At 54.7% G+C, this 14071-nt stretch overlaps 1 protein-coding gene across 1 annotated transcript in view; it reads right to left on the bottom strand.

The window, feature by feature from the left end:
• The window catches only part of OTOG (otogelin), a 77255-nt gene extending 65539 nt beyond the window's left edge, over positions 1-11716 (bottom strand). Inside the window, exons 1-12 of the mRNA XM_059709062.1 lie at positions 11530-11716; positions 11083-11143; positions 10858-10918; positions 6605-6680; positions 5561-5653; positions 5238-5392; positions 3927-4045; positions 2265-2470; positions 1340-1470; positions 1001-1107; positions 578-687; positions 95-223 (exon numbers count right to left, since the gene is read on the bottom strand). Coding sequence (XP_059565045.1) covers positions 95-223; positions 578-687; positions 1001-1107; positions 1340-1470; positions 2265-2470; positions 3927-4045; positions 5238-5392; positions 5561-5653; positions 6605-6680; positions 10858-10918; positions 11083-11143; positions 11530-11641 — 1360 coding nt within the window. The 5' untranslated portion in view covers positions 11642-11716. The remainder of the gene's footprint in view (positions 1-94; positions 224-577; positions 688-1000; positions 1108-1339; positions 1471-2264; positions 2471-3926; positions 4046-5237; positions 5393-5560; positions 5654-6604; positions 6681-10857; positions 10919-11082; positions 11144-11529) is intronic.
• Positions 11717-14071: the final 2355 nt, after the last annotated feature.

The raw sequence follows: 14071 nt of genomic DNA, 5'->3' as shown, positions 1-14071 counted from the left end.
TTCATTCATTCCACGCACAGGCATCCTCCTAGTTCCTGCTTCATGCTCAATCCGTGCCCGGCCAGGTCAGGCACCCCCTCCATCCCCAGCATACCATCGGGGCAGTAGCAGCCGTCCACACAGGCAATCTCGCTGTCCACGCAGGCTGCCCTGGGCTGGCAGGAGGTGGGGCAGCAGGTGATGCACTCGTTGTAGGTAAAGGCCTTCTCCTTACAGTGCACGGCTTGGGAGGAAGGGAGCAGTATGGCCTGTCAGCTCTTGATGGGCCCAGCTCTGCCAAGACCCACCCAGTCCCTATCCTAGGCCCTGGGGCAGCAATGGAAGGGCTTTGGTTTTCCTGATCCCTTAGCCCTAATGGCAAGAAGGACCCTCCTCTCACTCTATGGCCCTGGGCCAGTCCATCCCGCTCTGAGCCTCAGTTTCCCATCGGTCACATGGGGATGAGACCTCAGGGCTTAAAGCTCTCACTGTGGTTCTGAACAGGACAGGACATTGAGCTGAGGCCTCAGAATGCCACGCACAACCCTAGGACAGGGCTTGTCCGGGCCCTCCCTGCCCACCACCAGGCTGCACCTACTGCATTGCCGGAGCTGGGTCCTCCAGCCCTGCAGGGGCCGCCCCGCCTGGGCACACGCCCGGGCATACTCAGCCAGTGCCCGGCACCAGGCGGCTTCATCACCCGCTGACCTGTGCAGGAAAACCGAGGGTAATACTGGAGCAAGGCCCAATTGCCACCAGCCCTCCACATTCTGTAGAGACTGCAGGGCTCAGAGAACCCCTGCTCTCCACACAGTTGGGAAAGGAACAGGGGGTGTCAGGCCCCATTTCTGAGCCTCAGTGAATGGAAAAGCTCTGCAGATAATTTCAGAGCTTTGGGAAGCATATCTGTCAGTGCCTGGGATTGTTAGGCTCAGTGGTCCACGGGCTGAGCCCCACCCCAATACTGAGAGGTTTTCCCCACCATTCCCTGTCCTGTTCCCCGTCCTGGCTTCCCACTCACTGGCAGAGATCGCTGGTACAGCTGGCCGCGAAGGGCAGAGGGCTGACGTAGGCGTGGCAGGCATCAAAGGGGGCCCTCAGCAGCGCCTCACACCGGTCATACACACTCTGGGACAAGGGCAGGGAGCTGGAGCCGGGGACCAGCAGGGCCACACACAGCCCTCTGACTCCACCAGCCCCACGGGAAACCCCAGCTTAGGCCCAGGGGACGGGGAGGAGAGGACAGGGTCCTTGGGCACCAACAACCTGGGCACCTGCAGCCAATGCCTTTTCAAGAGGTAGATGGGGAACCAACTTAAGCCAGGTACTAGGGTGGGAGGTAAGGAGCCGGGGTCCCGACCTGCATGGCTCCCAGGCTCTGCTGCAGGCACGGCGGGCGAGGCAGGGAGGAGGTTGTGGGCCCTGGAGGCTGGTTAGGGGCCTGCTCCTGCCAGCTGTGCACAAACTCAGCCACATCATCCGTCAGCTTCCCTGTGGGAGAACCAGCATGACCACAGGTGGGGGCAGGTGCACAGAGGGATCTGGGGGAAGGCAGGTGGAGCCGAGGAGATGCCCAGAGGTGGGCAAGGAGTTGAGGAATCCAGCCTCCTGAGCTCCCATCCCAATCTGCATGCCCAATAGAGCTTCTCTCCTGGGACAACGCTCAATACCTGCAGTGGGTCCCTCCTGCTCCACACTCAGGGGAGGCAGCAGCATGCAGTGGAGAGAGAACAGTGTGTAAGCCTGGACAAGGAGCCTCAGTTGCCCCATATGTGAAATAGGGCCCATAATCCCCCATGAGATCATTTCACCGGCTATATGGGGTGATGCACATAAAGTGTTCAATATGCTGCAGGTGCTCAAGGCGTCACTGCCCTTGTTCGGGCCTGAGTCGCCAAGCTTGGGCCCTGCACCTTCACTTTTACTCTTCCCTCTCCTCCGTAGGGATCTTCAGCTCAGGCTGGGCCCTCTCTTCCTGGCTCTCTGGCCCTCTATCCTCCCCCCCTCCCCCCCACCCCCGCCGCCAGGCCTTACAAGGTCAACCCCACCCAGCAAAGTGCCCAGTAGATGCTTACACAGCCCTAGTAGGAATTCTCATTATGACTATTTCACAGATGAGGAAACTAAGGTCGAGTGTTTAAGAACTGAGGTCACACACGTGGTAGGAAGTGGTCTCCCACTGATCTTTAGTAACATGACCCAGGGTTCTTCCCTAAGGCCCGCCCACCCCTCCCAGACCTATCCCTCCACCAAAACCCAATGGAGGCCCCCACTCTGCACCTTACCATAGCTGGTCACCAGGTCGTCCTGGGGGTCGGCATTGTTGTTCCCACACAGCCCGTGGGTCCAGCCCAGGAACTCAGGGCTCATCTTGATATAGACAGCGGAGGCACCGTCCCAGGCCAGCGTGAAGGCGGACTGATACCGCACGAGGACGTAGCCAGCGAGCCTCTGCAGGTGCACGCTCCCCATCACATGCGGCAGCTGGACCCTGCAACGCACAGCCCAGAGCTCCAGAGCACTCACAGCACCTCTACCAGCCCAGTCCCCTCACCAAAGGACCCACCATCCCTACCTGCAGGACCCATCATGTACACGGCACCTGCCTCATCCACACGGCCACTGGGACCAGGTACATGGCACCTGCCTCATCCACATGGCCACTGGGACCAGGTACATGGCACCTGCCTCATCCATACGGCCACTGGGACCAGGTACACGGCACCTGCCTCAGCCACACGGCCACTGGGACCAGGTACACGGCACCTGCCTCAGCCACATGGCCACTGGGACCAGGTACACGGCACCTGCCTCAGCCACACGGCCACTGGGACCAGGTACACGGCACCTGCCTCAGCCACATGGCCACTGGGACCAGGTACATGGCACCTGCCTCAGCCACACAGCCACTGGGACCAGGAGATCCAAGGCCCCTTTCCCGTCCCAACTCCTCAGTGCCTAGAAGTCCACCATAGAGAGAAAGTCTTTTGTCTCCAGAGTTTTAAAATTGCTTTTTAAAATCGCAATTCCCTTGGCAGAGACAAATCTTAGAGTGACTGAATTTGCTAGCTCCGCTCTCCTAGACAGGAGAGGTGGTATAAGCAGACAATGACTTTGCTTGTTTTTGTGTTGTTGTTGTTTTTTTGGTGGGGGATGAGAAAGGAGTAAGAAAAGCAAACACTGAGGGTGAAGGTAAGTGGATAGAGGAAAAGATGCAGGGACCCCTTTCCCTGGCTTTACTGGTATAGGGTCTCCCAGCCAACCTGGGATTGGCAATCCACCTGGAAAATCAGGAAAGGAAGACAAAAGAAGTGCCCAACCAACCAAAATGGTACCAGCAGCTTGGTTTCCCATTTCCAGGTCTGAAGCCAGACATGAGAAAGGGGGAAAGGGTCATTGCAGGAAAACCCCACCTCTCCTTCAGCCACAAAGTGACTGACAGCTGCCAGGGAAGGGAAGGACAGCGACGAAGGCTCAGAAAGAACCACAGTCCACTTAGCGTGGGAACAGAGTCCCCCTTCCTTGTGTGGTCCCTGATGTCCCAGAAAACGACCCCATGTCACCAGAAAAGGGCGAACACGTGCCGTTCCTGTTCTGAGGAGACTTGAACTGTGCGTTATCCATTCGGGCAGATTTTCTTCAAATCGTGGGGGTGGAGGGGGGTTAAGCATGCTTTAGTAGCACACCCGCATCTCTCCGGGAAATTGCGATTTGCCTGAAAACCCACAGGGCCGAGTCACAGGAAACCACGAGGGCCTCGTCTTTCTGCAAACCCCGCTGACTGGGCACCCAACTGGCCTGCCAGCGTGCTCCTGCCCTAATAGTGGAAGTTCTGCTGCTGCCCCAGAGAACAATGTTCTTTAGGCCTGAGAACGGCAGGTGCTCACCCACCCCCACCCCCAGCACTGCCCGGGAGTAGGAGAGGTCAGGGCAGAAGGTGTCCTTACCTCACTCCTCCGTGGGTGACCTCCTTGGCCAGACGGAGCTCCTGCTCACCCGCCAAGAAGAGGCTCACAGACCTGGAGCAGGTGTAGGGGGAGGAGCCGCACTGCGGGTCGTTGTGCACCTGATTGGGGGTTCAAAGGCCAGAGCGCAGGGTTCCTGCTGGGAACTTCTGTTCTGGACCCAGTGGCCCCCTGTTGAGCTTCTGCTAAATGCTGACCACCTGCCCACTGCATGCCAGGCACCTTTCATCTGCGACCTCTCCCAGTCCCCCAACACCACAGGGAGGTCAGAGCTGTGATTATCTGAATTTCAGAGAGGAGGCAACTGGTGCTCAGAAGGTGAAGTGACGAAGGTCACACGCACAGCCAGGATGCTAACCCGGGTCTGCTGGTTCAAACTCCAGCACTCTCTCACTATATTGCTCTGTCTCCCCATTTCTGGACTCTTTGTTTCTCCATCCCAGGTTATCCCATCAGATTGAAAGGCAGGGTTGTATACTCCCACCATTTCACATGCACACAGAATGAACACACACACTTATTCACCTCATGTGTATACTCACAGGGTACTCTCAACCCACACACTGTAGACACACTTCTACCACAACCCTGCTGAGCAGTCTGGCCCTCCCCCGCAGCCAGGTCACTCCTGTGCTGCCTGTCACATGCACATCTCCTCTGCCTCCTGCTCCGAGAGAACCCACACCTCCAAGGCCATAGGAACCAGGGGGTGGCGGGTGAGGGGGCACCAAAGCTCCCAGAGCTTAGAAAAAAATCTGAAAATGTTTCTCTTCCTGAACCTTCCACTGCTACGTTAAATGTGGATAAGCAGATGGACTGCTTTAACCAAACGTAGGACCTGTGAAAGCCACCCCGTAGTCTAATTACTAAAATTTTTTCCAATATTTTGACCGTGACCCACAGTAAGAAATAAAAATGTATACATATATAAATAAAACAAAAGCTTAACAAAATAATATTTACCCCATTCAAGTGTAATGTATTCTTATATTTTCTATTCTCTTTGGGGATTTTTATGCTGTTTGTGACTCATTCAGTTGATTTTATAATCCATGAATGAGTGGTACCTCATCACTCTACGTGTTTGTAACATATCCATCATGAAATGACAGCCACAGAAAACTCTGATGTTGGACCCCACAAGGCAGAGAGGGCAGGATCGGTCAAGGTCATGGCCCTGCAGGGCATGGCCCCCTGGGCAGCCTCTCGGCAGGTGCATGCCTGCGACAAGGGGCACCAGCCTCTAGGACCTAGTGGAGTCTTCCTAGACAGGCAGGTCAAGGGAGGCCTCACCTGGACGGAGAAGGTCTGTCCCTCAGGTTCATGGCGCCCCACCAGTGTGTAGCTGCCCTTCCCAGAGAGGTAGTAGTAGAGGCCATCAAATGTCTCCACGTGGTGCTGTCCCCACGCCCGGCAGATGCTGTCCCGCTCAGGGCCAGCGTTGTACACTGCACCAGGAAAAGAGAACCTCTCTGTGTAGCTGCAGTGGGCATCAAGCCAAAGGCTGCTGGGCTCCAGCCCTGTTAGGGTCACCCCCACTCACCCCACAGTCCCGGACCCCCAGAATGTCCCTGTACCCATGGCCCCTCCCAGGGTGGGATGGAGCCCAGACCCACCCATCTGGCAGCGCGGTCCAGTGGCATTGAAGCGTCTGCAGTCACAGAAGGCTGGGTGCACACACTCGCCCCCGTTGAAGCAGGAGAACAAGTCTGCAAGGGAGACACAGAAGGGACCTCCCCATCGAGCTGAGACTGGCAGAACTCAGGGATGAAACACCTCCCTCAGGCCAGGGCACCCGGCCCCAGCCCTCCCAGAGCTACATGGAACTCAGATGCCCATCCCAGGCAGTTCCAACATTCCTCAGTAGCTAACCTTAATGGGGGCACAAGTAGGGTGCCTCAGACTGCTGCCCAGCCCCTTCCCTGGCAGACAGGTAGGGTGGGGTACCTGCCTTCAGTATGCACCACATGGCCCCCAGACCAGCCCCACCTGGTCATCAGCTTCCATAGCTAAAAGTTCCTGCCTGGCCTCGAGGCAAGGCAGGCAGAGCTGAGCTATGGAGCATGTGGGATGAGCAGGGACAGTACCCCGAAATCTTCAAGTTCTGCTCTTCCTCACTGCTTCATGAGCACAGAGGCCATGGCACAAACCAGGGGAGGGGACGAGGCCTCACATCTGGAATGCAGTAGAGAGAAAGGCCACAGAGGACAAGAAGATAAAGCAGAGCAAGGTGTGGTGAGGAAAGGAGCCATGATGCAAGAGGAGGGGCATGGATACAGGACGGACAGGTGAGGCCATGGACAGTGAGGGGAGGGGCCAGGGACAGAGGACAGGATGAAGAGCAATGCCACAGAACACAGAGAGAGGCCACAGAAACAGAGGAGGGGGGAAGCATAAACTCATTAGAGTCAGACAGTGTGAGAATGGAAAGCCACAAGGCCATGGTCCTAAGAACAGAACACTGGCGAGGCGCTCCTCCGCCAGGGAGGAGAACACAGAATGAAGTTGGAGGATGGGGCTGCAGAAGGTGGAAAGAAAGCCCATGCAGGGAAAGCAGGTCACAGGAGGCCCCGAGGGAAGCCTGTCCTGCCCTCACTGGCCTCTCTGCCGGCTGGGCCCTCCCACACACACCCACGGACCACAGGGAGGGGACCACTTACAAGATGGTGCACATTTGGCCCGATGGAGCCGCCTTTCCCAGAAAGACATGGCCAAGGAGTCCACGGCTTCCGTCTCCTTTTAAAAATGGAAGAGAATGCGATCAAGGGCAGCCTTCCTGGAGGTCACAGCCCTTTCTGTCCATCACCTGGAGGAAGGGAGGCCCCCGACCCTTCCATGCCCCAGCCCTGCACCTGCCCAGGCCCACCTCAGGAAGGCAGGGAAAGGAGAATTGTCAGGCCTGCCATAGGCCCAGAGAAGTAAACGCTTTGTTTTACTCTCCAAAGTGGCATGCCACACCCTCCCCTCCATGCTCCAATATTCCCTGCCTCTCCCCACTCCTCCCCTCTAGTAAACCTTTGTGTCTCCACAGCTCAACACAAAACCCCCTTGTCTTAAGAACAAACATGTTCCTCCTCAGAAACCACATGAGGCAGAGCAAAGCTCCTCACTGCAGGATGGGAGGACATCTCACCCCATCCCTCACCCCAGCCCTCCTTCTGGGATCTTCCAACAGCAAAAACAGTGCCTCACTCATCACCACCCACAGTCCTTGGAACTCAACTCCAAGTCAGGATTCTCCCTGATACCACAAATCTGAGGAGGACACAGGCAAAGTGGAGCTACTGATACCATTGTAATTAACTAGTCATTCATAATAGGAAAAGAGTAAAAGGGAAGGCCAGACATTATAGGCAAGTCATCTGGGCAGCTTTACCAGGAGGCTGCAACTCTGCACTCCCCAGGGAACCGCCGGCCCACCCCCTGCAGCTTACTGGGGGGAGGGACTGGACAAAGGAGAGGATGGACGCATGCACAGTGAAGTTGGGATGACCTAGGGAAGGTACTTATCAATCAAACCCGGGTACAGAAATCATGGAGTAGAAGAGGTGGAGCCAATGCAAGCCCACAAAAATTTGGGGGTTACATAACACCCCAAACAAAAGAGTTTGCTCTCTCTTGGCTCTTGGCGCACGGCTCTCTCGGCTCTCTGGTTCCTTTGGCTTTGCTCCTGCCTATGTTCCCTCCATAGCTGCATAGCCATGTGGCCATGTGGACCCCATGGGCAATGGACTGATGGACTGCAGGGGGAAACACAAACTAAGCTAGCCTGATGCTGGACTGGACGCTGCTCCAATATGGGGCAAAACTTCTGGACACGCTCTAATTCTAGTCCTGTTAAAGCCACAGCTACACTTCTTCTAAGGCGGGGCAAAGGGAAATGAGACCTTGGAAACTCAGAGGTTTAATTCCTCAGAAATAAAGCTTTCTGCCTCATCCTCCCGTGTGAGTCTCAGAAAATTCCTTTCCTTGGGATATTGCAAGAAGCCCACTCCCACAAGCAACAGGTGGGGACGTGGACCTCTCCCCACCAATAACACTAAGAAATCCTATTTTCCAGACCCCAAATCCAAACACTTGGTCTCTCGAGATACAAACCCTCTGAAATTAGGGCTGTTCCGAACACCATGTGTTCAGTCACCACATGGCTAGCTGACTTGGACATCTGACCTTGCAGAACTCCCATCCAAAATGGCTAAAGTCACCTGGAACTGGGACTCTATGCACAGCAGGCTCCTTTCCTCTCAGGGCCTCGGCCTTCTCATTTGTACAATTTTCCAGAACTATATGCCCAGCCTCTGGCCAGGTGTAGTGAACAAAACAAAATCCTGTCCTCAGGGAGCCCATGCTCTTTTTTTTACAGGGCCAACAAGACACAAACACAGTGTGGGGATTTGTCTAACATGTCTTCCTCTCTCACTGTCAGCATCCCCAGGATGAATCCCCAGCCTCCAGCAAAGGACTTGGAACACAGAAAGTATTCAGAACTCTTGGTCCCTGAGACCAACCCCAGCTCCTTGCCCCTCCTTGGCAGGCTGAGCCTCTCTGCCTCATCTCCAGACACTCACCTCTTCCCTCTTCACTATCCTGCTGACCCCTGGGAAGTCCCTGGCCCCTCCTTGACCAGGTTGGTTCTGGGTCCTCCCCAGTTCTCCCGGTCCTGCAGACCCAGGCTGAGCCTGAGGGGTGAGGCTGCCCACCCTGGCTGTAATCTATCTCCCAGGGCCTCAGAGACCACAGGAATAGGAGAGAGCAGCCAGGGAAAGCAATCAACACCAAGGTCCTCCAGGGCCCCAAAGGGCTGAATTAAAATTGGCCTGGATGTCTCTCTACTCCTCTCGTCCACCTAGGATATGGCCTCTGAGGTTGGTGTGATGAGGATAAAACAGCCTGTGCTACAGAGTTGAGGCTATTTTCTGGAGAAAATATTTAAACCCTGTCCAAATGATTCATCTTCAGTGTAGATGGTTTCTTAATTATTGTCATGCCATTTTTATGAACACCTTTGACAATCTAATGAAGACTAGTGGCCCCTTCTCAGAATAATGTTTCTAAAAAATAAAACATAAGATTACAAAGGAAATCAAATATATTGAAATATAGTTATAGAAATATTTTATAATGTGTGACTTAGTAATATTTGCACTTTTTATTAACATATTAAATAATCAGACCTAGCGGCACATGTTGTCACTGCCAAAATTTCGAAGCAGTGAACATAAGTGAGATCGGGAGGTGTCAACAGCTGTAAGGTGATAGGACACATCTGCGATTTCTTTGGTGACAGTCACAGACACTACTAACACTCTTGTCGTGTGTAGTCTATGGCAATAATTGAAGGGAATGTGAAATTTCAGTTAATTGAAGTTCCTGTAAATAATAATACATTTTCCCCACCTAGGTTCATGGACCCCTGATCTACGCCATCAATTCTTCGAGAATGGCTGAGCTCTTGTAGGAGCGAGGCAGCGGCATTGAAATGAAGGGTGGTCAGGTGCTGGTCAGGGACCCCCCCTGTGTTACGAATGAGGGCATTCTAGGCAGAAGGCCCTGAAGCGTCCCCCAAGTTCACTTTCTAGCTGATGGCCACATTCTCGTCACCCTTATTTGCTCTATGAGTAATGTGAGCAATCCTGCTGGGGTTGCCTGGTCCAGAAGCTTCACAAGGAAAAAGGGGAGGCCTATCTTGGAATCCAGCAAGGAATGAAGCCCACCAGGGGAAGAGGTACTTGGGTAAGGATCATTTCCCTCGCTGAAACACATTTCCCTGGAGTCCTGTGGGGCATCCATGGTGCCAGGGACAGGCCAGTACACCAGGAGACCAGCTCCACCTGCTCTCTGGGGGCCTGGCAAGTCACCCACCTACCTTGCTTTCCCCAGTTATAAATAAATAAAGATATTATCTTTCAACTCAAACTATATCTCACCATAATTCTACAAGTTGGGAGCTAGAAAAGTATGCAAACAAGAAATAAAAAACAAACAAACAACGACCCAGATAAGCATGACCCCTCCTACCTTGGGGTCTTCATATCTATTTCCAAAGGGCAGGAATGTGAGACACATTGTTTCCCACTATAAATGATGCTCCCCACCTGCTGGCACAAGGAGCCACCCAGACTTGATCCCTAAGGTGCATGAGATGAGGCTCAAGATGCTTGGGGGACCTGGCGGCCAGATGGGCTGCATTTGTAACATGTCTGTGGTTGTAGGAAGGAGACAAGTGCAGGCCAGGATTAGAAAGAGAACCTGAGTCACCTGGTCCAGAGCCCAAAGAAGTTTGGCAAAGGAAGAAAACGAACCAGCACCTCTCCTGAAAGCATGAGGAACCCAGGAGGGTGGGTGACAGGGAGTGGTCAAGATTCAGAGGACAATAGCTCAGAGGCCTCTGTTTTTCAACCGACCCCTCCTTGCAAATCCCACCAGGTGGCCCAGTTTTTCTCCCCTCTTGGGGCAGCTTTGCTGGGACACTGCTCAGGGTATGGAGAGGGGCCTCTGAAAGGGTTTAAGGCCTTCCCAGGCCAGGCAGGGAAAAGAGAACACGCCTAACCCCTCACCTTCCCACTTTTCACTCAGGGAGGGAGAGCTCAATTGTCTCCTGATAGCACCTTGGTGCCCTCCTCCCATTAAAAAGTAGGTAGATGGATGGATGGATGGATGGATGGATGGATGGATGGATAGATAGATAGATAGATAGATTAATGAGTGGGCTGCAGGGCCCTAAGAGATTAGGAGAGTGGGAATAGAAGTGACTGATGAATTTGCATACTTCATACCAGAAACCATGTTTGCTCTCTTCTGAATAATTGCAGAGACAGCCTTCCTGAAACCTAGGAACTCCCTACCAGCCTCAGATCCCAACAGAAATGAGCCCCTGCCCATTGAAGGCCCCCTTCTCCAGGCCTCCCCTTACCTGGCCTCCCATCAATGTTGTCACGTCCCCTATGGCAAGGGTCCTCTCCTGGGGGCTGTGGCTAGGAGAGAAACAAGCCCGACATGGGCAAGGGGATAAGAATGGGCCAGGCCTCCCCACCACTCCCAGGCCATCCCACCCTCCGTGCCAACTCCTGGGGTCACTCACACCAGGAATACAGATGGGAACAGTGGGTGGGGCAGCCACAAGCTCACACCTACTCACCTGGGATCCTGGGCTAGAGCAGGCTGCAGCTCTCCGTTGCTGGGGGGTGCAGGCACTTCAGCTGGAGACAGGGAATTCCTCTCCGCTCAAATTATGCCTCACTTTGTTGGGCCTCCCACCACCTGTCCCCCACCACATCTCCCCTAGCCCCTCAAATCCTTCCCCGCTCCCCGGCACTCTTAAATAAGGGTCCCCCTCTTTCATCGCACTCCCTGAGCCCAGTTCTCTGTAGTTTCCCACCTTGGGTCTCTTCCACTCTGCCCAGCTTGGGACCCGTTCCCCCGGCTCTCGCAGGCCTCTCTTTCCTTCTGGGCCCCTCTCTTCAGACCCTCTCCCTGGCTGGCCTCCCTTAAACGTTCTCTTTTTCTTCCCTCTCTCCATCCTGCCCCAGTCCGTTCCCCTAAACGTTCCCCAGCCCCGGCCTCCCCTGGTCCACACCCCTCTTACCTAAAGCAGGCACCTCCAGGGACTCCCCCGCCGGCTCACCCCAGGACAGCCGGGCGCAAGCGAGGAGCAGGCAGAGCGCGGGCGCGGGGACGCGCGGGGCCGGGGCCCCCATAGGAGCGCGAGGGGACGCGGAAGCCTGAACACAGGCCCGGAGTCTGAGTACCTCTCCCGGCGAAGGCTCGGTCACACCTCCGCTCTGCCTCCCGAGGTCTGTCTGCAGTCTTGCCCAGGGTTCCCTTGGCCCCTCCTCCCAGGCGCTTGGCTCCTCCCCAAGCTAGAGTGACAGGACTGCCCAGGTCATTACCATAATTTAGGCGCCTGAGGAAGAGCCAGCCTTAGCCCTTCTTGTACTGGCTGCCCCTCCCAGGGGAGGTTGGAGTCAGATCCCTCAGCCCTAAGTCTTTCCCTCGAAGGAGGAGGCAGCCTGTGCAGCCTCCCACATCCCTTATTCCTCAGAGATCCCTGGCTCAGGATCCAGGTCCCGCAAGACCCTTATGCCAGAGACCCAAGATGCTAGTATGTCTCCTCCCACTCCTTTCACAGAGGTCCTGCGACATGCCCCTCAGTGGTCGGTGTTCAGGGCTCAGGTCGGCAGAGTCCTAGCCTGTGTTCCCACCGCTCTCCACTACAGCCTCCTGAGTCCGCCTCCCCCCACCCGCACACACATACACTCCAGTTTGAGCCGCTCAGGAAATGTTAACTTAATAACAGAAGTGCCTCACACTCCCATCCTGTCGCTCCCATCAAGGCCAGACTTTGACCAAATTTTGTGAACAAGGTACACTTCCCGTCCAGGAGGGAATTGAAAATGGAAATTTGGACCTGAGAGCCTTGGGAACCTGGGCATCAGTCATGTGTCCAACTAAGTGTTGGAACACCAACTAGATGCCAGGCCTTGGAGATGATGATTTTGGCCGGAGGAGACCTCTGAACGGGGTATAGATTTGGGATCTATCCATTCATTCATCCATTCAACTAAGTTGGTGAGCATCCATCCCTCATCACACATTGTTCTGGGATGAGGGCGGTAAGTAAAGCACAGGGGGTTTGCAGCCATGGGCATAGATGGAAGGGGAACAGGAGAGAGCCGAGGATGGAGCCTGGTTAGGGCATGGGTGAAGGAAGGGTTGTCTCAGAGAAAGCTTAAAAGGAAACATGCATGGGTGAGGAGAACCAGGACTGGGCGCTATCCTCAGACCAAGAGGGAAGTATTATAAAAAGGAGTTTGTGGGGGAGGCAGTCATGTAAAAGGATTGGGGTGCCAGTGGACCGCATTCCCTCTTATAAGGGCATTTGCCACCTTGCCTGGATTCTAAACATGGCTCTATGATACAGTAATGAAATGTAGAGAATCAACAAAGAAAATTGGAGAGGAATGTATTCCATGTGTCTTTCCTGGACCTTTGGAAATCCCACAAGTTTTTCCCTTTTATCTCCGACATAACTAGTTACTACTAAGGCAAGATCGTGGATAACATTTTAAGGTTCTTCTCCGGGAGGGATTTACATCTTAAACTAGGCAAATAAAAATAGTCTGCTGGCAAAACTTCAGCTATTGCAAAGGAGGTGGTCTTTAGGTGCTCCTGAAGTTACAATGATAAGTGGTTCCCTGATTTGGGCTGCTGTCCACCTCCTGTTCCCTTCCCCCAGGGTGGTGCCTACAGCGCAGCACCCCCGCCCCCCCAGGTACAAGAAGCTCCATAATGAAAAGTCCCCACTCTCCCCACTCACACCTGTATTATTGCCCCTTTCCTGGCCCCTCTTTCCTCTCAGTCTGCCCCAGGCTGGGTCCATCCGTCTTTGTACCCAGCACCAGACCTGGAGTTGAGCAAACTTTGGTTGAATTGAATCACATGAACCAGGTGGGGTCTCAGACATGGGTTAAGGTCAGCTTTAAATCCGACTGTCATTGCTAGGCCCTTCCAGTGAATATGTGTGTGTGGGGGTGGGGCGGGGGGGGGGGGGTGTTTGGAGGGAGTGGGCTAGGGGAGGTGGGAAGGGATGGTTGAGGAGGGGCACTTCCATCCCCTGTTTCTGGCCTCTGTGGGCCACACTAAGACCCATGCCCAAGGAATTCAGATCAAAGATTTCTTCCTAGTGGGAAAAGCCCAGGAAGGAGGTCATTATGGAATGCACGCTGCAGGAGAGACCTGGGGCAAGGGGTGACAGACAGGCTCATGAGGGCACATGGGCCTCTGTTTGTGTACCCAGAGAACTCTGACTGGATTACCCCACTCCTTACCCACCTATGTTTGAGTCTCAGGACCACTGCATGACTGCCCCCGCAAAAAAAAAGAAAAAAGAAAAAAAATGTCCCAAACCTCCTCCGTCTCCAGAGATCCTCTCCTTCAAGCGTGAGCGTCTGGGGGGTCGTTCCAAGGGGACTGGGATAGCGTCAGCCACCCACCCACCCACCCACCGCCACATACGCACACTGCAGCCACTTGCTCCCGGGCGCTCAGAGAGCGGCGACGAGGTGCGGACAGGTGTCTCCCTCCCCCGGCCGCCCTGCCCCGCCCCGCCTCCACCGGCCAGGCCCCGC

Source organism: Myotis daubentonii, chromosome 9 (genome assembly GCF_963259705.1).
Source record: "Myotis daubentonii chromosome 9, mMyoDau2.1, whole genome shotgun sequence".
NCBI classification, from domain to species: Eukaryota; Metazoa; Chordata; class Mammalia; order Chiroptera; family Vespertilionidae; genus Myotis; species Myotis daubentonii.
The sequence above is the reverse complement of the archived record's forward strand: the minus strand, read 5'-3'. Positions and strand labels throughout refer to the sequence as shown.